This window comes from Schistocerca nitens, chromosome 7, assembly GCF_023898315.1.
Source record: "Schistocerca nitens isolate TAMUIC-IGC-003100 chromosome 7, iqSchNite1.1, whole genome shotgun sequence".
Classification (NCBI taxonomy): Eukaryota; Metazoa; Arthropoda; class Insecta; order Orthoptera; family Acrididae; genus Schistocerca; species Schistocerca nitens.
In genome coordinates, this window is record NC_064620.1 from 374,309,963 (window position 1) to 374,335,846 (window position 25,884).

The 25,884-nt window shown below is 43.0% G+C and overlaps 1 protein-coding gene across 2 annotated transcripts in view; it reads right to left on the bottom strand.

The window, feature by feature from the left end:
- The window catches only part of LOC126195405 (trafficking protein particle complex subunit 12), a 122,275-nt gene that overhangs the window by 11,251 nt on the left and 85,140 nt on the right, over nucleotides 1-25,884 (bottom strand). For both annotated transcript variants that reach the window (XM_049933997.1, XM_049933998.1), the window contains exon 8: nucleotides 1,856-1,988. In XM_049933997.1, the coding sequence (XP_049789954.1) occupies nucleotides 1,856-1,988 (133 nt within the window). The remainder of the gene's footprint in view (nucleotides 1-1,855; nucleotides 1,989-25,884) is intronic.

The window sequence follows — 25,884 nt, forward strand, 5'->3', positions numbered from 1 at the left end:
TTATCTTTACATTGCTATATACAAGGTCAGAATGCACAAGCAAACAAGGTTTTGCCTGCCACAGATAATGACATGGATAAGCATGGGATACATATCCACTGAGTAGCCCGCATCTCGTGGTCGTGCGGTAGCGTTCTCGCTTCCCACGCCCGGGTTCCCGGGTTCGATTCCTGGCGGGGTCAGGGATTTTCTCTGCCTCGTGATGTCTGGGTGTTGTGTGCTGTCCTTAGGTTAGTTAGGTTTAAGTAGTTCTAAGTTCTAGAGGACTTACGACCACAGCAGTTGAGTCCCATAGTGCTCAGAGCCATTTGAACCATCCACTGAGTATGTTGATATGCTGCTTGGTGAATACCAACACAATGCCAATAAAGCAACCATGGTTTATGCTGTGTGACAACTCAGTCCAAGAGCACCTTCAATCATTACATTCTTGTGTGCTGAACAATGATTTCTAGAACCAAGTAGTCTGAGAAAATGTGGCAGTGACAGATGAAGACCAGTTAGCAGTGAAGATGTGGAAGCGTTTTGCTGCAATACAGCATTACCATCATGTCAGTCTTACATGCCTGTGGCAAATAGCAGATGGTCAAAAGTTTAACAAATACCATCTATCACTGAAACAGAAGCTGCATGGGAACAAGTACAGTTGTAGAGTTACTTCGTGCACATGGCCTGTGACTAATTTCACTCTGAAGGCCTTACAAAGTATTATGGTCTGTGATGAATCCACATTTGCAAGTTATGGTGCACTGGGGCACAGAAAATCCTAGGTGGGTACATCATGTTGTTCATCAAAGGAGGTGATCCAAAAGACATCAGAAATGGAGTGAGTACCAATCTAAGATTGAGTGTTGCATACATCAGAAATCAATGTGTCGCTTTTATGTCAGTGCTAAGCTGAGTTACTTCCTTCCCACTACAGTTCTGCAGCTATGATAAGTATGAGAATGGTGGTGCTGCAGTTCATTCCTACATGTCAATTCATTCTTGCTTGCTCAAGTGTGCAGGAGTATGAGGCTGGTTGTGATTTAGTACAGAAGTTGAATGTATGATCCTGTTGTTGTAAAGTAGCTCTGACAGGGTGAAAATGACCAATTGCAAGGATCAGATGGCCTCCAATGAAACCATGTTTTGTGAAACAGTGGAGGGTAAGGGTGGAAATTAAGTGCTGTCCTCCATAAGAGGGAGAGTGACCCCTGGAAAAAGTTTGGTATTATATCTGCATCAGCAGAGATTGACACCAGGAGGCTTGCGGGGATGAAGGTTGGAGGCTTATGGAAATGAAGGATGCATGGCATAGATAACTCCCATCTATATAAACCAGAGAAACTAGATTTAGGGCAAGGATCCAGATGGCACGTGGTGCAAAGCTGCTATTAAAATCTAGCACACTGTGCTCAGCAATGTCTACCATTCAGTGAATTGTTACTTTTATTCCTAAATTGTTTATATTCTGCCAGAATTTCCAGTACCACATTCAGAATGAATTTATTTTCATTTCAACAATTAATGTGCTTTTTTACTAAGCAAATTAAGTCAAAGAAGGCAAGGAAATCAAGAAACACTGATGTAATAAGTATATTGGAAATCAGAGTCTACATTACTAATTGACACAGAATATCAGTAAAGATCAAGTGTTCTGATGAAATTAAATTTATTACTTTTATCATCTGAACACTTCAAATATTTTAGACTCAAACCTTTCTATTTAACAACTGAAATACTCATTCTGTTACATTTTTTCACTATTACAGCAACTATATAGTGACACATTGAAGTTAAAGTTTAGAGATATGGGCTGATAAAAAACTTTTATATAACCAAAACTACTAAAATATAAGTATTGTTTACATACCATTATGTTATCTGGATCAAGACCAGAAGCTTTCTGAAAGCATTCATATGCCTCCTGGAAAGCATTTTGGGCAACAGCCATGAGCCCGCGGTCAATCAGCTCCCTTAAATCAGGCGATGTTTCACTCACACCACTGTAACATAATGTAAATAAAACATAGAGCATATTTTACATCAAATCAAGAAATTAACAAATTTTATCTTAGCATATTAACATGCTCTTATTTTGTTTCTTTATGCAGCTGGTTAATCTATAATTACACCTTACAATCAGTATATCAGCTCACTATTTTGGCTTCTCATACTTGAATCAGAACTACAGCAAACTAATAGGAAGGAAATCTGAACATAAAATCAGTAGAAACAGTGCTGCCAGAAAAATGACTCCATATGTTAGATATGACAGTGAAACCAGAAAATTGTCAATCCCAGGACCAACACTTCCCTCAAATGCAAAGCAAATACATAATGCAACATAAGAGGAACGTATTGCTGACCCTGTGGCAGCGAAACAGTAAGATTTCTGCAAGGAGCTGTGGACATAATGAGAAGATAGCAAGAACTGGAGAGCATGCCATGACACACACAGAACTGTTAGTGGCCACAATGTGCTGGTCAACTAAGTAGCAGCAGGCTATCACCGTACATGCGTACTAGATTAGCACCTGCTGCTTCACTCACATAGACTGTAGGGTCTGCACAGTCTTTTTATTTTGTTTTTCTTTAATCACATTTTAATGTTATTCACAAACTGCAGCACCTTCTAAAATGCTAATTAAGGACATAGAAGCACGGTCTTTTTTGAATATACTTCTCACCCAAAAAAGAAACGATGATTCTGATAGCTGGAGCCAAAGATTTTTTGTTACTCATGCCTTTTGCAATCTTGTGGTGCTGTTTTCATGGAAACTTTCATCTCCTAACACATATTTCTTTGTATATAACTGATAAGAGAAATACCCATTTCCATAAATTTAGCTTTAAAGTTTTTTTTAAACAACAAAATACTGATATGATGTAATTAGATTTTCCTGGAGGCATATGAGTCTCAACTTTATCTTTGATAAGGACTGAAGCTGAAATAATGCATATAAATTTGTGCCACAGCCAGGACTTGAAACCAGGCAGATTTGCTAACCCCTACACCACCATGGATAGCACAGTGACTATCACAGTTGCACTGACTACCCTAGTCCAATGCCCTAACTAACACAAACTTCAATTCATACCTTGAGCCCATTTTCTGCTTCTTAAATCATCACTATTGCCAAAGTTCTCCAATATTGAAATAACATCTCAGCTTTGTATGTAATGGAGAAATCCTGCTGTACCTCAGGCATAGTTGATCTATTGATGGGATGTAATTACACTTTTCTGGAGACAAATGAGTCGTAACTTTACAAATGGGCTGAAGGCGTAAATGCACAAGTAATATTTTGAAGCCCCTGCTATCACAACACAGCCAAGAGGTCACAGTGCAAAAACCAGCTGTCTTGTGCATGACAGTTTCGGATGAAGCCTGCAGAAATCTGAATGTTGCAGCTCAGAATTTTGTCTCAGCAATCAAACTGTGAGAAAGAATCTGAAGACAAACCTATGCTACCACCCATACAGGTAGTGAAAGCACTGACACTGCTAGATCCTCTCAACGGAGGAATACACCTCTGTCAACAAACTGACCTAGTTCAAAACTTGACAGAGTGATAAAGCCTTCTTTCATCTGAGAGGCTTTATCAAATATAAAACCAATAGAAACCAAGCAACATTTACCTTACTAGTGTGCACATACCTACACAATCTGTGTGAATAAGCTTCTCAATCAGGAACAAAAAACACAAACACAAAAATTGCTACGGTGTGACTATCATGGAATAACTAGTCCATACTTTTTCAAGATGTAAGCAACTACACAATAAAAGTAAAGATGGAGCATTATGTCGATATGTCAGAACAGCTCACGTTGCCTACGCTTGCCTTGACGGAAACAAACTTCTAAAAAGATGGAGCCACAAGCCTTACTGCCTGCACTGTAATGACTTTTCTGCATTTGGCATTTCCCAGTCACTTCATAAACAGAAATAGATATTTCCTGTGGCCAACCCTGTCAAAAATATCAGCTCCAGACTACTCCCCCTGAAGCTACACTACACACAGAGTTTTTAGGGAGAACCCACCAAGAATCATGAAAGATTTGAAGATATCAGAACATTTTGTTGTAATGATGTGTAACATTATGGGCTGGTTTTCCATCCATCTGCACCAACATGTAGACAATGGCGTTGCTGTTATTATTCAAATTCAATTTTTTTTTTTTGTGCTATCCCACCATTTCCATTACACAAAAAAATGAGTAACGTACAATTTGGTTTCCACAGAAAAAAAACCCTGAAAAATCACATTTATTGTTATGCAAATAATACTGTACAGAGGCAGCTAATCAACTAATAACTTTTAGTAAAGAGAGTTCCTGAAGAATTAAATACTTTAGGAGTAAAGGAGACCACTCAACGAACAGCAAAAGCGCTGAGTTGTCCCCCTACAATGTGCAGAACACCACTGCATGCTCCAGCAAAGTTGAGGACTGTGCCAGTAGTAGCACGGCTAATGGCATGGGCGCCCAGACTGGGCAGGCCTCAACAAAAGGAGCCAGACAAATCGTGTTTGGCATAGGGTACAGGATGAGGGGGGGCAGGGTCTTTAAAGGCATAGGGTAGCAGCCTTCTGTGAGGATGAAGATGGAAACCTAATTAGAGATAAAGGTAAAGTTTTGTGAAAATGACAATAGTATTTTATTGAGTTACTTGATGGAAAGAGGGGAGGTAACGAGCAAACTTCGAATGAGGAAGAGAAGAAACCAGATTTGGAACTGGAATTAGAATTCAAAGTGTTGGATAAGAAAGATGAAGTCAAACCACCAGACTTAGAGGAAATGAAAAATGCAATTAAAAACTTAAAGACTAATAAAGCAGCAGGAGAAGAATAGCACACAAGCTGAATTATTAAAATTTGGAGGCAAGAAGATGGAGACAGCTGCTTATGAATTAATAAAGGAAGAGATGCCTAAGGACTGGAGCATCGGAATAATATGTCCATTACATAAGAAAGGCAATATGTCAGAGTGCAGCAGTTATTCCAGGATTACTCTTTTAGATATAACATATTTAAGGTTCTTAGTAAGATTTTAGCCTATTGACTAGAATGCTGGATTGAAAGGATACTAGGAGATTATCAGGCTGGATTTGCCAGAAATAGATCCACAATGGACCAGGTATTTTTACTGAGACAAGTGCTAGAGAAATTTTATGAAGATGACAAGCAACTTCATCAGCTGTACACTGATTTTAAACCAGCATACAACAGGTGTAAGATTCTCCAAATTATGGAAGATTTTAGAATCCAACTAAAGTTAGTGAGGCTGACAGAAACGGCAATGAAAGCAACATTTTTCCAGGTTAGAATATAACAAGAGTTGTAACCAGAGTTACACTTAGGGAGGGAAAACAAGACTAATGTTGGACGACTGCAGAGAGAAGAGGAAGAGATTGGGTAAGTCATAGGGTGAAGAAAAGGCTGTATGGAAGAAGGAGGAGGAGGAGGAGGAGGAGGAAGATAAAACAGTTGCAGGCCATGAGGATCAGCTATGAGAAATGAAGTTTTATAAAAATCTAGTGAACTGAAGAGAGGATTCCAGTAAAGAGAAGTGTTCTATAAGGATAAAGATGTAAACCTAATTAGAGATAAAAGTAAAGTTTTGTGAAAATGGCAAGAGCATTTTACTGAGCTACTCAATGGAAAGGGCCATGTAACACACAGCAAACACTGAATGAGGAAGAGGAGAAACCAGATTTGAAATTGTGCTACTCTTTAATGTAGCAGCATTAACTGTAATGAGTGTCAGAGCTTTGGAGGATAATTATGCTGCATTAGAAGAAGCAGTGTGGAGATTAGGACTAGAAGTGGATATAGGCAAAACAAAGAATATGATGATGGGAGATCCTGGTAGGGAGAGAGAAGAGACTTCAATAAAGGTAAATGGGAAATTGTATCAATGAGTGGAAGGCTTTAAATATCTATGTTTGATAATAACAGAAGACAATGGGACAACATTAGAAATTCAAGAAAGGAAATCAAGTGGAAATCAATGCTATTATTCCTAATAGAATATATTTAAATCCTGAAATGTTAGTAGGAATATAAAAATGAAAATATATTTGACTATTTTAAGACGCTGTGGTATAACGTACCACTTCTGGGAATGTGGTATGTTGCCTCATGGCAATCTGATTTGATGATCAAGACTTTTGGAAGTAATTTACTTAAGTACCTCGTGTCAAGTAGCACACTGTGGGAGGAATTTTGTGTTTCTTATGCTCATGTGCATGAGCTGGTACAGACACAGCATATCTCTCAGAGGCCTTTGATTGTGTAAATCATGGAATTCTTTTAGATAAGCTAAATCATCATGGTTTGAGGGGACCAGTGCCCAAATGGTTTAATTCATACTTAACTGGAAGAATGCAGAAAGTTGAAACAAGTGGTTCATGTAATGTTAAACCAACAGCTGATTCCTCAAACTGGGGGGCTATCAAGTACAGGGTCCCACAGGGTTCGGTCTTAGGTCCTTTACTGTTCTTGATATACATTAATGACTTACCATTCCACATTGATGAAGATGCAAAGTTAGTTCTTTTTGCTGATGATACAAGTATAGTAATAACATCCAAAAACCAAGAACTAAGTGATGTAATTGTAAATGATGTTTTTCACAAAATTATTAAGTGGTTCTCAGCAAACGGACTCCCTTTAAATTTTGATAAAACACAGTATATACAGTTCCGTACAGTAAATGGCACAACTCCAGTAATAAATATAGACTCTGAACAGAAGTCTGTAGCTAAGGTAGAATTTTCAAAATTTTTAGGTGTGTCCATTGATGAGAGGTTAAACTGGAAGCAACACATTGATGGTCTGCTGAAACGTCTGAGTTCAGCTACGTATGCTATTAGGGTTATTGCAAATTTTGGTGATAAGAATCTCAGTAAATTAGCTTACTATGCCTACTTTCATTCACTGCTTTCGTATGACATCATATTCTGGAGAAATTCATTGTTGAGTAGAAACGTATTCATTGCTCAAAAACGTGTAATCAGAATAATTGCTGGAGCCCACCCACGGTCATCCTGCAGACATCTATTTAAGGATCTAGGGATCCCCACAGTAATCTCACAGTATATATATTCACTTATGAAATTTGTTGTTAATAATCCAACCCAGTTCAAAAGTAATAGCACTGTGCATAGCTATAACACCAGGAGAAAGGATGATCTTCACTATGCAGGGTTAAATCTGACTTTGGCACAGAAAGGGGTAAATTATGCTGCCACAAAAGTCTTTGGTCACCTACCAAACAGCATCAAAAGCTTGACAGATAGCCAACCAACATTTAAAAATAAATTAAAAGAATTTCTAGATGACAACTCTTTCTACTCATTGGCTGAATTTTTAGATATAAATTAAGGGAGGGGGGAAAAAAGCCAACTTAAACATTAGTGTCATGCAATATTTTGTGTAATGTAATGTCTTGTACAGACATCTTTTATTAACCTGACACGTTCCACATCATTACGAAGTGTCGTATTCATGATCTATGGAACAAGTATTAATCTAATCTAATCTAATCTATATGTCAGATGGTGTGATGGTGCATGTCTTTCTGTGCACTGCAGCATTTGCTGATCTGGTAGTGGACCTGTGCCACTGTTGTCCTGCCAAGGAAATGCACTGCAAGCCACAGAAGAGAAGATTATGTCTTCATTGTACAAATAAAAGACTGTTTTAGTTAGTCTGACAGCTATGTATTGAGACATAAGATTTGTACACAGCATTTTTTGGTGTGAGCCCACGTTGTGTTGCAAAGTGTTATATATGCATACTTATTACAGAAAAATGTGACATCATTTGGTAGAATTTTGTTTCTCAAATAACATTTCAGCTATCTCACAAGAAGTTGCAGAGGAGACAGAGGCTGAAGATGCACAGCAACCAGTATGGTTAATTCTGGTGGAGGACTGAAATATAATCAGCCAGAGTAAATTAACAACAGTAACCGAAAACTTATTTCACAAATTGTTTACCACACATAACACGGAACATTTCAACATATAGTAATGTTGGATATGAAAACTGGCTGATCACTACAAAGGAAGAAGGCTGGTTATTCAGATGGGGAAGAAAGATTTTGAGGAAGATATTTGGGGCATTGAGAGAGGAAGTAAAGTTGAGAATGAGGACAAATGCAGAACTACTAACACTTTTTGGACAGATGAATATTGTAGTGAAAGTCAAGCAAGGAAGAATAAGATGGGCTGGTCATGTACAGAGCATGCCAGAAACTCTGAGTGTTATGAAAGTATTTACAAGAAAACCCACGGGGAGATGGAGAAGAAGACAACCTGGGAAAAGGTAACTTGAAGATAAGAAAGAGGAACTCAAAACAATGCAAGTCAGGAGTTTGAGAAAGCAAGCAATGGACGCAGAAGAATAGAGGCTGGTAAAAAGAGAGGCCAAGGTTCTACAAGGCCTGTAAAGTTAACTAGTAATTCGTAGTAGTATACTACTAGTAATAATATTGTAATGATTAACATAATGTCTCACATTTACCATTTTCTGTTTATGCATTTATGTCAGTTATTGACTGCTATAGTACTGATCTTCTATGTGTTACACTTTTCCATCAATGGTCTGTGTTTGTCCTCTTTTGAGTTTGTTTTCTATAGAGTGACATAATGTAAACTGCTGTACACTAAGACTCCAAATTACTTTATTCATAAAGACATAACCTTCTTCATATATTTCTTTGTCTCTAAGTTTATACATGCACATTATTATACTAAAAGAAAATATGTTCTTATTCTTGTAATCCCACCAGACATATTGATCAGTCAGTCAATATAATTATGAATGTCAGGTGAGGTGATTAGGCATGGCACCCAGTGATACATCCGCCAGCACCAGGTCCTGTGGTCCAACAACAGTCGCAGATTTAAGGACTGCCATGGATTGTCTTGGCATCACTTCTCTGAGCTTGTTGATGTATAGTACATGCTGTCCAGTGGGCTTATCTATGTTGACCTTGTGGTGTCTGGCTATTTTCTGGACATTTGGACTGTGTTATTCCCTGCCATCGATGTTTGGCTTGTGTATGGGCCTGTCTATTTTCCTAATGAGGCATTGTCTTCACTTAACCACAAGTTGTGCCCTCCTCCAATGAAGCGCGTGCGCCCACACACACACACACACACACACACACACACACACACACACACACACACACACACACAGAGAGAGAGATAGATAGGTAGATAGATAGATAGGTAGGTAGAGAGAGAGAGAGAGAGAGAGAGAGAGAGAGAGAGAGAGAGAAGAAGGTTAATATTTAAGTGCTATCCAGATAGACCAACTTGCAGTGTTCTCCAAAACTGAGGTCTTCAAAGAAGTCTTTGTTGTTTCTGTTTATTTCAAGAAGGATCAGGATCTATCATATTCTGTTCTTTATTTGTACTTAAATTGTGTTCAATAAAACCTGTGTTTTTGAAGAGAAAGACTTTCAACACTTATGTTAAAGACCAACTGGAGTTTCATACGTTTCACTCAGGGGTCCTTGGTAACTGATACATTCAATACTGTATACATAATTCCTCTGAACTGCTCTATGGCTGACATGTCAGTAGTTACTAACCTTTGAAGTTTTTCATCTGCACTATGAAATACTTTGCTTTTGTGGATGTAAACAGCAGTCGGATAATCAAGTCAGTGCAAAGCAATGAGTACCACTCATCCTGTGATCGTGGTGGCAATATGATTGCTAGCCTTCTGTTACAATATCATGTTAAATATATATTTCAATGACACTTCCTATCAGATTAAAACTTTGTACTGAACTGGGCCTCGAACTCCAAACTTTGCCTTTCGTTGGCAATGCTATTACAATTGAGCTATACAGGCATGATCCATTACCCTGTCCTAAGTTTGAGACATCGCCTAGCACAGTTTTAATTTGTCAGGAAGTTTCAAATAAGCACACACACTGCTGTGGTGTGAAAGATTCACTCTGGATATATTTCAATAGTTCAGGTAATGTGTGTACACTTTGTATTTATTTCATATCACTACTACATAAGTTATTTATACAATCAATGGAAAATCGAGGATGGATTATTGGCAATATTATGAAAAGTCTGGATTGCTGCTCACCCAATATCAGAGATGTTGAGTCACATGGAAATGAAACAAAAAGACTGCTAAACAATTAAGCTTTCAGCCAAAAGGCCTTTTTCCGAATTAGTGCATGTGCACGTATGTCATCTAATTCGGAACACCTTTTGCCCGAAAGCTTACCTTTTTAACAGTCTTCTTGTTGTGTCTTCTGTGACTCAAAATTTCCACTATATAATGAACAGCAATCTATACTTTTCATAATTAAGTCATTTATATAAGTTACAAGTTTTCGATATAGGCATGCTTCATTGCTATACTTGCATTATGTTTAGTTTTGTAACTGTACAATGTGTGGGAAACAAGAAATTATGCCAACATATCTGACACCTGTTGTTTTCAGTATCTAATGTGATGATTCTCTTAAGTTCAAATGTACATGTCACTGATCTTTTACACACGCACACTAACCATCTGGAACAGAGGATAGGAATACAATAGAAGATAAATGGGTAGCTCTGAGAGACAAAAAAGTGAACGAGCAGATGAATTAGGCAAATGTCGAAGCAGACAAATGAGAATGAAATCAATAGAAAATGCAAAATGGCAAAGTAGTAGTGGCTATATACGATAAATGCAAACCTGTAGAAGCTTGAATGGCTATGGGCAATATACCCTGCCATTTAAAAAGTTTTAAGACTGGATTAATAAGGAATAGGGAAAGGTTAAGATGTTAGTTTTAATACTTCAGGTGCTCTAAATAGTTTCCTCCACCCTTCCACTTGAGTGAAATGTGCAGAATGTTCATACATCTTTATGAGACTGTCAAAAAATTCTTCTTTGGTGTCATTCAAATTGCACATTAAATTGGCTTGATTGGTCGTTATGTTGTCCAAGCACTGACCCTCCACGTGAATTTCTGCACTATATTATTTCCAGAAAAGAGTTGCCCACATTTTGCATTTCAATAAAGTTGTGGCAGCAGCCATACATCCTTGTTTCTGTTTGGATGTCAAGATATGCAGGACAAACTTTGCAGACACTTTTCTAGTCTTCGAAACATTCTGGGGGAACTTACTGAACACTCAATTTAGAGATGTTGCTCCATTGTGATTCGTGACACAACAACGCTGACACATTATGGCTTCACGTCCACCACTTAACACTGCTTGCTCACAACTGATGGGTCCAATGCACATCTGTTGTTTACAGGTGAAGGTTCAAGCTGCCACCATAGCTACCGCACTGGTGTCACCTATACGGCGGAGATAAAATCAGTCTAAGAAATTTTTGGATGGACAGTGTAGATGTTGCCTATAGGAAAATTAAATAGACCTTTGACATGCCTTCTGAGTTATTGAGATCCTTAGGGTGCGTGATATGATGAAACTATTCCACCTGGTATGCACGATTTATGAGAAAGGCGAAATACCCTCAAGACTTCAAGAATGTAATAATTCCACAGAAGGCAGGTTTTGACATGTGTGAATATTACAGAACCATCAGCTTAATAAGTCATTGTTCCAAAAAACTGACAAGAATTACATACAGATGTATGGAAAATCTGGTAGAAGCTGACCCCAAGGAAACATCATTTCTGGTTCTGAAGAAACAAAGGTACTGTGTTCGTGACCAAGGGGAAGAACACACTACAATTGAAGAGCCCAGGTAGCAAAGAACAAATATATGCTTATTAAGTCTGAAGAACCGAACAAAAGAATACAGTTTCTTAAGATGTGAGTCCGCACTAGTTGGTTCCGATTGAAAGTCAATCAGTGATGACTGCAATGGAATGTTTTTATACAGACGAAGTCCTGAGGCAACAGTCAGCAGTGAGCATAGGGTGCTCATTGAGGGATAAAGTCTGTGAGGCTGTGGTTGGTAGTGAGCGATAGGGTGCTCACGAATGGATGTAGTGCATGAGGCCATAGGCAGCTGTGAGTGACACGATGCTAGAGATTTTTTGGATGCTGCGCCGAAATGCTCCTCATTGGCTCCGCATTGTTTACCCGGGTTAATGAGCTACTAGGTGCAGCCGGCATAAGCCTGGAGTGTGAAGTGGCTTCAGAGCAGTGAGGTGATGACCTAAATACTTACCCGACAGGAGAATACCGGCAGAGGCACAAGATTCACAGAAGCGAAGTAGTGCCATGTTAGCACCTGAGGCAAAGCTGGCACCACATGGTACCATATCGGCTTCTGGAGATTCTACCGAAACAACACCATGCGTCTGTTGAAGCAGACTGTTTTTATCGGATCTACAAAGGAACTGTCTTTAGCAGACCAGAGCTGCAGCAACCCTCAGTACATGACTGTAGAGTTTATGGCTGTTTTTCAGGTGGTAGCCAGGGGACGTGGCATTCTGAAGGGAGGAGGTGCACCAGGGTCGGGGAGGTGGCCGCCACAGGATGGGAGCTCTGGATGGCAGAGGCCTGGACCCAGGGAAAGTTGACCGAAGGCAGATGGCTCTCATTCAGCTGCAGCAGTACAATACGGTCTGGACCTGAAAAAAAAGAGACAACTGCAGTGTCTCCATCTGGAAAGGTTGACCTGCCCATCGAGGTGTTGACGGATATGTGATGTCGTCATTGTGGAAGGTTGATCGTGCTGCCACACGTGGCGATGGAGACGGGACTTGGCGTGGCCAGGGTTTGTGCCAAAATTTCCAGGAAAGGAAAAACCAAAAAGTCCAGTTGGTGGCCTGAAGAGTGTGTGCAGGATAGGAACGGCTAGAAACTGAGGAGCCTGGCTGCAGTTAGTTTAGGCCAATGTGGCTGGGCCATCAGTGGAGTTGCCGATGGTGCTGATGCTAGTGGTATGTTGATAAGGACTAAGGACCAGCAAGGAGGATGACGTGGCACCTGTAACTGCGGATGAGCACGGATAACTGGTGTAATAGGCAGGACAGGCAATGACCCCTATGGCATCAAGAAATGTGACTCAGAATGGTGAGCACACACAGGAGCATGAAAAGTGTCATAGGCACTGAGCTGGTCTCTTAAGGGTAGCACGACTTGCAACAGGGTCGAAAAGTGAAGAGTACGGTAGGTAGCAGCACCAGGGGTGAGAAGAAAAGCCCATTGTTGAGCATCACTGTTCCAGCTGTTTATTACTCTGACTCTTTGTCGAATTCCCGAGGTAGCAGTGGCTGTATCATTTGCAAAAGGGTGAGGACAGTGTCCAGTTGGGTTAACCTCTGTAAGAGAAGTTCGGACTCACATTGTGCGTGCAGTAAACAAAGCGGGAGCTACACTGATGTGTCAGAGGGCTGCATTGCCATACTTAAAATCAGACAGTGGAGCACAAGTGCAACAGTCCAGTGTAGTGCACAAGTATCGAAGGCTACTCTGGGCAAGAACAAAGAGGCTAAAGATTTGGACGCTAATCACTGATGGAACATAATCCCTAAACCAATTACCCTCACTGCCATTGTTGTGTTCATTATGGAGGGGAAGAAAACACTACAACTGAAGTGCCCAGATAGCAAAGAACAATTGCATCTTTATTAAGTTTAACGAACAAAAAATAAGAACACCATTTCTTGGGTCACAAGTCCACACTATTTAGACGGGTGTAAGTCAATCACTGACAATTGCTCTGCAGTATTCTTATACAGAAAAATTCTGCGAGGCCACGGTCGGCGAGGAGCATAGTGTGCTGCAGGAGGGACGATGTCTATGTGAGCATAGGTGGGGATGAGCAACTGAGTGCTCAGGGCTTCTTGGAAGCTGCGGTGAGGCACTCTTCGTTGGCTTGGCAATGTGTATTCTGAATGGTGAGCCACTAGGTGCTTCCAGCATAAGTCCGAAGTGTGACCTGTCTGCACACAATTGGGTGATGACCTAAATACTTTCCAGAAGTGAGGATACTGGCTGAATCACATGGCTTGTGGAAGCAAGGTGCAGCCAGGCTGGCACCACATGGTGCTGGTGGTAAAGTTGAAAACAATACAGCATGTGTCAGCTGATGTGGACTGTTTTCACCTGATCTCTAGAAGAAGTGTTGTTAGTAGGCCAGATGCAACAAATCATGGTACATGACTGTAGGCTGGTGCCTGTATTGCAGGCAGTATCCAAGAGACACAGAAAAACGAATGTGAGGAAATACTGAATCTACAACTTATCTTAGAAGAATAACTGAAGAAAGGCAAATCTACATTTACAGCCTTTGTAGAGTAAGAAAAAGCTTTTGACAATGCTGACTGGAGTATTCTCTTTGAAATTCTGAAGGTAGTGAGACCAGAATACAGGGAGCAAAAGATTGTCTACAACTTGTACATAACTCAGACTGTAGTGACAAGAGCCAAAGAACATAAATTCGTAATGTAGATAGTAGTGAGACAGATTTGTAGAGCATCTGTAATGTTTTTACATTGTCCAAGCAATAAAAGAAATCGAGAAGAAACTTGAGTCTGAGTATTAAAGTTCATGGAGAAAAAATAAAAAGTTGAGGTTTGCTGATGACACTGCAATTCAGTTACAAACAGTGGTTTGGAAGAGCAGATGAATGTAGTGGATAGGGTTTTGAAAAGAAGTTATAAGATGAACACAAATAAAAATAAAACAGCGGTAATTAATGCATTCAAATTAACTCTGGTGAGGAAATCATATTAGCAAATGAGACACTAAGAGTAATAGATGACTTATTATTTTGGCATCAAAGTAACTGCTGATGACCAAATTACAAAGGATACAAAAGGCAGAGTTGCAATAGAAAAGAGATATGTGTCAACATCAAACATAAATTTTAGTGTTAGGATCTCATTTTTGGTGGTATCTGCTTGGAGTGCAGCCTTGTACAGAAGTGAAAGGTGAATGAAAGCAATTCACTCAAGCAGTGAATGGAGGGCTTTGAGATGTGGTAATAAAGAAGAAAATTGAATATTAGATGGGTAGACTGGATGAGTAATGAGAAGGTACTGAATAAAACTGGGGAGAAAAGATGAGATTTGTTGATAGGACACATCCTGAGGCACCAACTATTCATTAATTAGATATCTGAGGGAAGTGGTGGAGGGAGAGAGAGGGGAGGTAAAAATTAAAGGAGGAGACCAAGGCTTGATTACAGCAACCAGCTTCAAATGGAGTGCAGCAGTTCTGTAGAGATGTCGAGACTTGAACAGGATGGACTAATTTGGAGAGCTGCGTCAAATCAGTCTTTGCACTGAAGAAACAAAACCTGTTTGCAGAGTTTGGTTTCTAAAATATTCTGCATTTTGCAAAACACAAATGTTTTCCCTTTTTTTAGCTTATTCATACAGGTTTCAACATCCATGTGTTATTTTCTGTAGGTTTTGTTTTTTAGGGTTCCATGCCTCAATCTGTAAAAATGTAACCCTTATGGGATCACTTTGTTGTCTGTCTATTCGTCTGTTCAAGTATTAGAACCTTTTCTCCTGGAACAGGTTGGCATATCAGGTTCAAATTTATGTCACATACTAAGGTTGGTAGTCCCTTGCTGATATACAATTTTTTTATCTTCTAAATCAATTCAGTCAAAAGATAAGGCCATTTATGTCACACAGTTTGATACTTGAAAACCGGCTCATCAAAACCTATAGAGTACTCCCTGTAGACCTGGAATCATCAAATTTGGGTGAAAAAAAGGTTTCACAGTGAAGGAAAGGGAAAAATCCAGAACTGTTCATTTGTAATTATATCACACAAAAGAAATATTTCATTTATCATTTGTTATCTGACTTCAAATGTGAAATTAAAACATTCTCGAAAGTTCTAGGATCCCTGCGACTGATATCTTGCCAGCATCAATGCCAATTACAGGCCAAAATCATCGATATCCTTGACTCGCTGTCTATATACATAATTAAGTTTGTACAGAATCCTCGGTGTGAGTCCTACTGGCACTTTTAATTTCTGAAGGCTCATTATTTAAAAGTTGGGTTTTATGTGATGCCTTTCTGCTTTGCACTTTTATGACTTGATAGCATGCCTTTTGTTCTCCACGTTGTGCGCACTTCGACTCTTTCATAGGATGTAATTTTAAACACTGTTTACTCATGCCTTTTTCTACTTCACTGTTACCTTTTATCACAAGACTTCAATAACAAAATGTGGTGTCACCGCCAGACACTGTCAGTGATCGCAGACCAAGCGCCGCCACACGGCAGGTCTAGAGAGACTTACTAGCACTCGCCCCAGTTGTACAGCCGACGTTCATAGCAGTGGTTCACTGACAATTTACGCTCTCATTTGCCGAGACAATAGTTAGCTTAGCCTTCAGCTACGTCATTTGCTACGACCTAGCAAGGCGCCATTACCAGTTTATATTCAGTGTAATAATGTCTAAACAAGATCGATGTTCTCCAATTGTGGATTAAAGTTAAGTATTCCAAGAACTACGTTCTTTTCTTTATAGGATAATTACTTTACCTTGTTCCAGACCTCACGCCAATCAGCGTGTAATTAAACGCGGGCATTTCGGCCTCCTCTAGCAACACGGTGTTGACTCTTCTGCCAACACTACATTGGTGCCGAGGATTTTGTGTTTGTTGATAGACTGATTTCATTGTGTCATGGCTTGGCCACAATCTCCAGATGTACTGTCCGAATTTTATCGCTTGCAGAATCAGCAGACGCAGGCCTTATTGGATGCCCTTGGACAGCTCGTCCAGGGTCAACGTGCGATGCAAAATGATGCGGCAGCCGCCGCTCCACCGCTACCGCAGCCACAACATGCAGTTGCACCACCTTTTCGTCCTTTTGATGCGGCACTGGAACGCTGGACGGAGTGGTCACGCCAATTTGGATTCCATCTCACCGCCTACAGAATTCAAGGTAACGAGCGGCAGCCTTTTTTGTTAGCATCCGTCGGGGTGCACACGTACCGAGTGATAGTGAAATTATTTCCCCGACGTGACGTAGCAACTCTGTCCTACGATGAAATTTTGTCTGCATTAGATGCATATTTCAAAGAATCAGTCAATGTAGTTGCCAAACGGTATACGTTCTTTCGTACCAAACGTACGGCCGGTCAGACTAATCGGGAGTGGGTTGCAACTTTGCAAGGCCTTACTAGGGATTGTGCTTTTGAGTGTGAATGTGGACTCCCTTATTCAGATACTATGGTGCATGATGCAATTGCACAGAACGTTTCTGATGTTCGTATCAGGGAACAGATTTTGAAACTAGTCAATCCCTCCCTTCAACAAGTGATGGACATATTGGATAGGCAGGACACACTTGACTTTGCTCAGGAATCATTTGCAACTTCGCCAGCCGTGTGTCACGTTAACCGGCCTGCCGGGCGAGCTGCACGGAACAGTAACCAGCCCTCGCACCCGTCCGCACAGCTGCCGCAAAGCTCTCCGCTACGTGCGCCGCGCAAGCATGCAAATGCAGTGCTAAAATCATGCCCGCGGTGTGCTACTAGACATTTGCGTGAGAATTGCCCGTCACGCCAAGCTATTTGCTTTTTTTGTAATAGAAAAGGATATGTTCAAAGTGTTTGCCAGAAAAAGCTCAGAACGGACACTCACACCCATTCCAGGCCCTTTGCTTCGCGCCGGAATCGGAATCGAACCAAGAATACTCAGGCTCGTGAACCTTCGCCCATAGAAATTCATGTAGTTAATTCCACTCCGCCCAGTGCCACTCTCTCTACCAGTGACTGTGTTCGTCCCACAAAATGTGTGCGTCGACGTCGCTGGAAATCACGTCAATTAGCAAGTGATTCTGTACCAGTGTCAGTTCACGTTGCACGAGACAGTCGCTCTTGTCGTCAGCAGGACAATAAACTTTTTGTAGATTTGGACATTCATGGCAAGGTCATACCATTCCAGCTCGATACCAGAGCTGCAGTTTCATTGATCAATAAAGACACGTACAAACAACTGGGCACACCTCCGCTGCGTGCCGCAAATGTTCAGTTAACTAGCTATTCCGGTCAGAATATCCCTGTGTTAGGACAGTGCAGCCTTCTTGCAACATACAAGGGACAAACGAAACTTGTGTCATTGTACGTCCTTCGTTCTTCTTCTGCAGTGAACTTGTTTGGTTTAGATTTGTTTCAGTTGTTTAACTTGTCTATAGTCAATCAGGTCCTATCAGTGAACCAGACTGTACCTTCAGCCAGTGTTTCTCGTCTATGTGAAGAATTTGCGGACATTTTTGCACCGGGCCTTGGTTGCAGTAAGAACTATGAAGCCCATTTGGAACTGACAGTACACGCGCAACCGAAGTTTTTCAGAGCGCGCAATGTTCCCCACGCATTGCGTGATGAGGTCGCCAGAACATTACACGATTTGGAATCACAAGGTGTTATTGAACGTGTGCAGGCTTCTCTCTGGGCATCACCCTTAGTAATTTTGCCAAAACCTTCCGGAAAATTGAGACTTTGTGTGGACTTCAAGGCAACGGTGAATCCACAACTAGTGATTGCAACTTATCCTTTACCCCGCCCGGAAGATCTTTTAGACAAACTGTGCCCGGGTAAATATTTTTCGAAGTTGGACCTCGCAGATGCGTACTTGCAAATACCGGTGGACAAAGAATCCCAGTGCGTTTTGGTGGTTAACACGCATCTTGGTTTGTATCGGTTCAAAAGACTGCCATTCGGGTGTGCATCCGCCCCTGCATTGTTTCAGCAATATTTACAAACTGTTTGTGCATCGGTCCCTACTGCAGCAAACTATCTGGACGATATTGTGATCTCCGGAAAGACGGAAGAAGAACATTTAGCCAATCTCCGAACATTATTTCAGGTCTTGCGACAAAATGGTCTTCGCATGCGGAAGGACAAATGTGTGTTTTTTGCTCGTGACTTACACTATCTGGGACATGTAATCAATACCCAAGGCATACATCCCAGTCCAGAACACCTCCGTGCCATACAAGACTTGCCTTCGCTGCAGAATTTGAAGCAGCTACAGAGTGCGCTGGGAAAAATTAATTATTACCACTGATATGTACCGCATGCCTCTTCCATTTCAGCTCTGCTACATCGCTTACACCGTAAAGGTGTTCCGTTTGTCTGGACGACGGAATGCGAACGCGCCTTTCGCCAGTTGAAATCGGCGTTGCTTTCAAATACTTGCCTTACGCCATTCGATCCCCAGAAACCCCTTTCGTTGATGGTAGATGCATCGGATTTCGGTATCGGTGGTGTGCTTGCACACACAGATGGATCGCATGATCGCCCTATTGCCTTTGCGTCCAAATTGCTCTCGTCTGCGCAACGAAATTATTCACAGATTGAGAAAGAAGCTTTGGCTCTCGTATTTGGTGTTACTAAGTTTCATGATTTCTTGTATGGTCATCACTTTACCATCATCACAGACCACAAACCTTTGACGTCGCTTTTTCATCCGAACAAACCTGTACCTCCACGTACAGCGCAGAAATTCATTCGCTGGTCTATTTTCCTATCACAGTACCACTACAATATCTTGTATCAGTCCACTGCTAAGCACGGAAACGCCGATGCGTTGTCCCGTTTGCCTGTTGCTGAGGATAGAGCATTCGATTCCTCCGAACTTGCTTGCATGTTCATTGATGCGGAAACCGATGACGTGGTCGAATAGTTTCCGATTGATTTTCGTCGTGTCGCTACAGCCCCCCCTGCTGACCCTGTCCTTGCTGCCGTTTTGCGTTTTGTTGCTACACACTGGCCCTTGTCAAAGTCACGGATCGAGGATCTGTTGGTTCGCCGATTTTTTGCTCACAAGGAGAGACTTTTTGTTCGACGTGGTGTTTTGCTGTTGCATTCTGATAATGATCAGTCCAGGGTCGGTGTCCCACGTTCGTTACAGTCCTCTGTATTACGGCTTCTCCACCAAGGTCATTGGGGTATAGTGCGAACGAAACAACTTGCTCGTCAGCACTGTACTTGGTTCGGAATCGATGCTGCGATTACGAATATGTGCTCTTCTTGTATGGCGTGTGCCGAACAACAATCCGCATCACCGCGGCAATTCTTTGCATTGCCGAAAGCCACTTCCTCTTGGCAATGCTTGCACATCGATTTTGCTGGTCCATTCTGGAATGCTCGATGGTTGGTTGTGGTAGATTCATTCAGTAATTTTCCTTTTGTTGTCCGGATGTTTTCCACGACGTCATCTGCCACCATCCAAGCGTTGTCTGCTCTCTTTTGCATTGAAGGTCTTCCGCAGGCTATTGTTTCCAACAATGGCCCACAATTCATGTCCGCAGAATTTCAGTCATTCTGCAAGGCCAATGGTATTCAACATCTGACATCTGCGCCGTTTTCGCCTCACTCAAACGGTGCCGCTGAACGATTGGTCCGGACTTTCAAGTCACAGATGTTGAAGTTGAAAGAGTCTCATTCTCGGGAGGACGCGTTATTGCTCTTCTTGTCTTTGTATCGCTCTCAGCCCCGAGATGGTCGCTCGCCGGCTGAGTTGCTCCACGGTCGTCCTCATTGAACCTTTGCTGCATCCGCCGCATCAGCTGCATCCGCCGCATCAGGTTCCTGTGCAGCGGCAGCCACCTGTTTTTGCTCCAGGCGACGTTGTATACTATCACAACTATCGAGGTTCATGGCGTTGGCTCGCAGGGCGCATTCTTCGCTGCCTCGGCCGCGCTATGTATCTGGTTTTGGGGGCCTCTGGTGAGGTGCGTCGGCATCTCAATCAGCTGCGCCTCTGTCGTCGCACGGGTTCTGCCGCTCCCCGTCCGCTTTCAGCGACAGTGCCGTCAGGTCAGCGCCCTGGGGACCCATCTACTGGCTCGCCTCATCCCCAGGTGTTACCGACGCTGCATTCCATTTTGCCCCATGGCGACGCGCCGCTGCCGCCGCCTGTTCTCCCGCCGGCGACGCCCGCAGTCGACGCTTTGCTCCAACCGCCATGCGCCTCCCTGGGTCACGCGCCGCCGATCGCTTCCCGTGACCAGCTGTCCTCCGCCATGGAACTCTTGCCCGCTCCGGACCAGATGTCATCTTCGCCCGTTGGCTGCCCCGACGTGATGGAGGTCGAATCTTCGGCCCCTCCTGTCTCTTTATGGGCGCATACACCGCATGTTGGCGTGCACCCTGGACTAGGTTTTCAGGCGTTTCCTAGCTCCCCTCAGACCGAATGGCCGGGTGCGGGTGGCACAGCCTCGCCTTTTGTTAGGCTCCCCACCTCGTCGCATGCGTCAACGTGGGGTCCTCCCCACGGCAGGCGGAAGCCTTATAACACAACCGTACGCCGATTTGCGGGGGAGGAATGTGGTGTCACCGCCAGACACCACACTTGCTACGTGGTAGCCTTTACATTGGCTGCGGTCCATTAGTATATGTCGGACCCGCGTGTCGCCACTGTCAGTGATCGCAGACCGAGCGCCGCCACACGGCAGGTCTAGAGAGACTTACTAGCACTCGCCCCAGTTGTACAGCCGACGTTCATAGCAGTGGTTCACTGACAAATTACACTCTCATTTGCCGAGACGATAGTTAGCTTAGCCTTCAGCTACGTCATTTGCTACGACCTAGCAAGGCGCCATTACCAGTTTATATTCAGTGTAATAATGTCTAAACAAGAGCGATGTTCTCCAATTGTGGATTAAAGTTAAGTATTCCAAGAACTACATTCTTTTCTTTATAGGATAATTACTTTACCTTGTTCCAGACCTCACGCCAATCAGCGTGTAATTAAACGTGTGCATTTCGGCCTCCTCTAGCAACATGGTGTTGGCTCTTCTGCCAACACTACACAAAACATATTCATGAAACTTTACATACATTAAAACTATTTCATTTTCACACCACAGACAGAGCGTTCTCAGGACTTTTTTGTTTCTCAATCAAAAATACAACATTAAATGCAGTAACAATTGACATGGTCAAGAAAATTTGTACTATAAATATTTTCCATGTCTTTCTACAACAGAGCTGTTAGAGTTTCTTCACATTTACAAGGCATACTATACCCATTCTTCCCCTTCAGTGAATCTCACTTATAAAAAAAATGACATCACTTTGCTGTATCCTGCTACTAGTGCATGTGAGTGTGAGTGTAGTGTAGCCACTCTCTTGTACTTAAATCAACCGCTGACTGCATCAGCGAGGGCCAGCCACTAGAGCCCACCTGTGGGAAGCGTGCACATGGCATGGTCTCTGCTTTGCCGTATACCTGTGACTCACGCCTATAAATGTGCAGAGCAGTGTTGACTCAACCTCACTATGTTCTTTTAGTTTGAGCCACTCTCATCAGTTGTTATGTGTATTGCTTACGTTTCGCCTTTTGTCTTCTTACATGTGGAGTCACGAGAAGCTAATTTCCACTATTGTTCAGAGGTTTATGAATAACTTGAATATTTGTGTTACTTGGATCAGTTTTGTGTTCAAATGGCTCTGAGCACTATGCGACTTAACTTCTGAGATCATCAGTCGCCTAGAACTTAGAACTAATTAAACCTAACTAACCTAAGGACATCACACACATCCATGCCCGAGGCAGGATTCGAACCTGCGACCGTAGCGGTCGCTCGGTTCCAGATTGTAGCGCCCAGAACCGCACGGCCACTCCGGCCGTCAGTTTTGTGTATTACTTAGTTTCTATACAACTGGTGATGAGTTTAAAATGGTTTCGGCATCTGCAGTCTTTAAGTGCAGTTTCCTCAGGCTTAATCATTATGGATGCCATGCTACAGCACTACCTGAATAGCTTAATTCAGCAGTGACCACTTTGTTGGTTTCCTTTCAGGGTACAATTCCACCAGCCTGTCCATCTACTTTTCCTCCATATGATGATTCAGCCAAGCATTGGGAAGCTTACTCAGATAGCATTTTTTGGCTTTCAATGTGACAGACTCGAATTTGTGCAAAGCTTTATTCCTCTCACGGATTCCACCTAATGTGTATCAACTGCTGTGTCAGCTTGCCCCTTTACAAGAACCGGCAGCTCTTACTTTTGATTACATGTGCAGTTTCTTGTCTATCTACCATCATAAATGAACATGTCATAGCAGCACGAGTTGAATTCTACCGATGTCACAAGACATCAAACCTGTAATACAGGGCCTGGGCAGCCAAACTTCGTAATGACTCTTATGCGTACTCTATGGTGCGTGACACAATTATCGGTTTAGCTCCGGACAAGGATGTGTGAGACAAGGCTTTACTCTGTGTGTTGAGAACTTGTTCAGGATGGACACATTTCAGGCATTTGGATTTGCTATCACTGATGCAGTTCACCTTGTGTTCAACCAGGTACGATGTTCGCAACTGAAAACACTGTGTGAGCAGTTTTCACACTTGTGCTATGAATTTTTCTGCTTGTATTTCTTTGAAATCCATAGCTCAGCCTTATTTTTGTTGAGCACATCCTATTCCTGTCACCCTGAAAGATCAAGTGAAAGCAGAAATGCACAGACTTAATTCTCTAGGGGTGGTGAAACCTGTTATGACTGGTGAATGGTTAACTTCGCTGGTTATACACTCCTGGAAATGGAAAAAAGAACACATTGACACCGGTGTGTCAGACCCACCATACTTGCTCCGGACACTGCGAGAGGGCTGTACAAGCAATGATCACACGCACGGCACAGCGGACACACCAGGACCCGCGGTGTTGGCCGTCGAATGGCGCTAGCTGTGCAGCATTTGTGCACCGCCGCCGTCAGTGTCAGCCAGTTTGCCGTGGCATACAGAGCTCCATCGCAGTCTTTAACACTGGTAGCATGCCGCGACAGCGTGGACGTGAACCGTATGTGCAGTTGACGGACTTTGAGCGAGGGAGTATAGTGGGCATGCGGGAGGCTGGGTGGACGTACCGCTGAATTGCTCAACACGTGGGGCGTGAGGTCTCTACAGTACATCGATGTTGTCGCCAGTGGTCGGCGGAAGGTGCACGTGCCCGTCGACCTGGGACCGGACCGCAGCGACGCACGGATGCACGCCAAGACCGTAGGATCCTACGCAGTGCCGTAGGGGACCGCACCGCCACTTCCCAGCAAATTAGGGACACTGTTGCTCCTGGGGTATCGGCGAAGACCATTCGCAACCGTCTCCATGAAGCTGGGCTACGGTCCCGCACACCGTTAGGCCGTCTTCCGCTCACGCCCCAACATCGTGCAGCCCGCCTCCAGTGGTGTCACGACAGGCGTGAATGGAGGGACGAATGGAGACGTGTCGTCTTCAGCGATGAGAGTCACTTCTGCCTTGGTGCCAATGATGGTCGTATGCGTGTTTGGCGCCGTGCAGGTGAGCGCCACAATCAGGACTGCATACGACCGAGGCACACAGGGCCAACACCCGGCATCATGGTGTGGGGAGCGATCTCCTACACTGGCCGTACACCACTGGTGATCGTCGAGGGGACACTGAATAGTGCACGGTACATCCAAACCGTCATCGAACCCATCGTTCTACCATTCCTAGACCGGCAAGGGAACTTGCTGTTCCAACAGGACAATGCACGTCCGCATGTATCCCGTGCCACCCAACGTGCTCTAGAAGGTGTAAGTCAACTACCCTGGCCAGCAAGATCTCCGGATCTGTCCTCCATTGAGCATGTTTGGGACTGGATGAAGCGTCATCTCACGCGGTCTGCACGTCCAGCACGAACGCTGGTCCAACTGAGGCGCCAGGTGGAAATAGCATGGCAAGCCGTTGCACAGGACTACATCCAGCATCTCTACGATCGTCTCCATGGGAGAATAGCAGCCTGCATTGCTGCGAAAGGTGGATATACACTGTACTAGTGCCGACATTGTGCATGCTCTGTTGCCTGTGTCTATGTGCCTGTGGTTCTGTCAGTGTGATCATGTGATGTATCTGACCCCAGGAATGTGTCAATAAAGTTTCCCCTTCCTGGGACAATGAATTCACGGTGTTCTTATTTCAATTTCCAGGAGTGTAGATTGGAAGCTGCTGGTGAAACTTCACCTCTGTGGTAACTTCAGTACTACTGTTGATGCACAGTCCATCATGGAAATATATCCTCTCCCGTGCCCGTAGGAATTGCCAGTAAAAATATCGGGTGGCCAGTACTTCTCTAAAATTGATTTGTCTGAAGCATTTCTGAATGTTCCTGTGGGTGACAAGTCTTGGTGAGCTCTGCTTTTGAATACTCCTTTGGTCTCTACGAATATTTGCACCCTCATTTTGGTGTGGCTAGTGCCCCTGCGACTTTCCAATGACTTTTAGAGCACTTGACTATGCGTGTCCCAAGATCTATTAATTATCTGGATGATACTGTTGTCATGAGCTTCTCCACAGACGATCACTTGAAAAATTTGTGCATTTTGTCTTACAGTCTCCAGGCTGATTGCCTTCTATTGTTTATAAGGGATTCGACGTCTTATGGGATGGGGTTTACTCTCTGCCAGACCACACCTCCGCTGTTACATCCACGAGGAGCTTCAGGCCTTCCTAGAGAAGATAAACTCCTACCATAAATTCCTGCCAGGGGCGGCCACATTGGCCCACCCATTGCATGCCTTGCTAGACAAGAACGTACCTTTTTGCTGGAGCCTGGATTACAAACATGCTTTTCAAATTTTGAAATCCAAACTACTCTCAGCCCCTTGTTTAGCTACGTTCTCTCCAGACCAGTATATAGTTTACTGGCCACAGATCCTTGGTTTCTTTATTTAATCCCACACTTCCTTCCCTGACAAAGCAGCACACCGTCTTCGATGGTTGGCACTGTTCTTGTCTCACTACAATTATGAAATCCATTTTTGACCCACATCTAAATATGTCCATGTGGATGCCTTGTCCCACCTTCCTGTGGATCCTAAGCCTGACTTTGGTCATGAAAAATTGCTTTGCTTCTATCTTAATAATGAAATGCAGGCTGTGGTCAAGGGTTTTCCAATTACGAGCCCACACAGAGCAGCTGCCATTGCTGCTGAC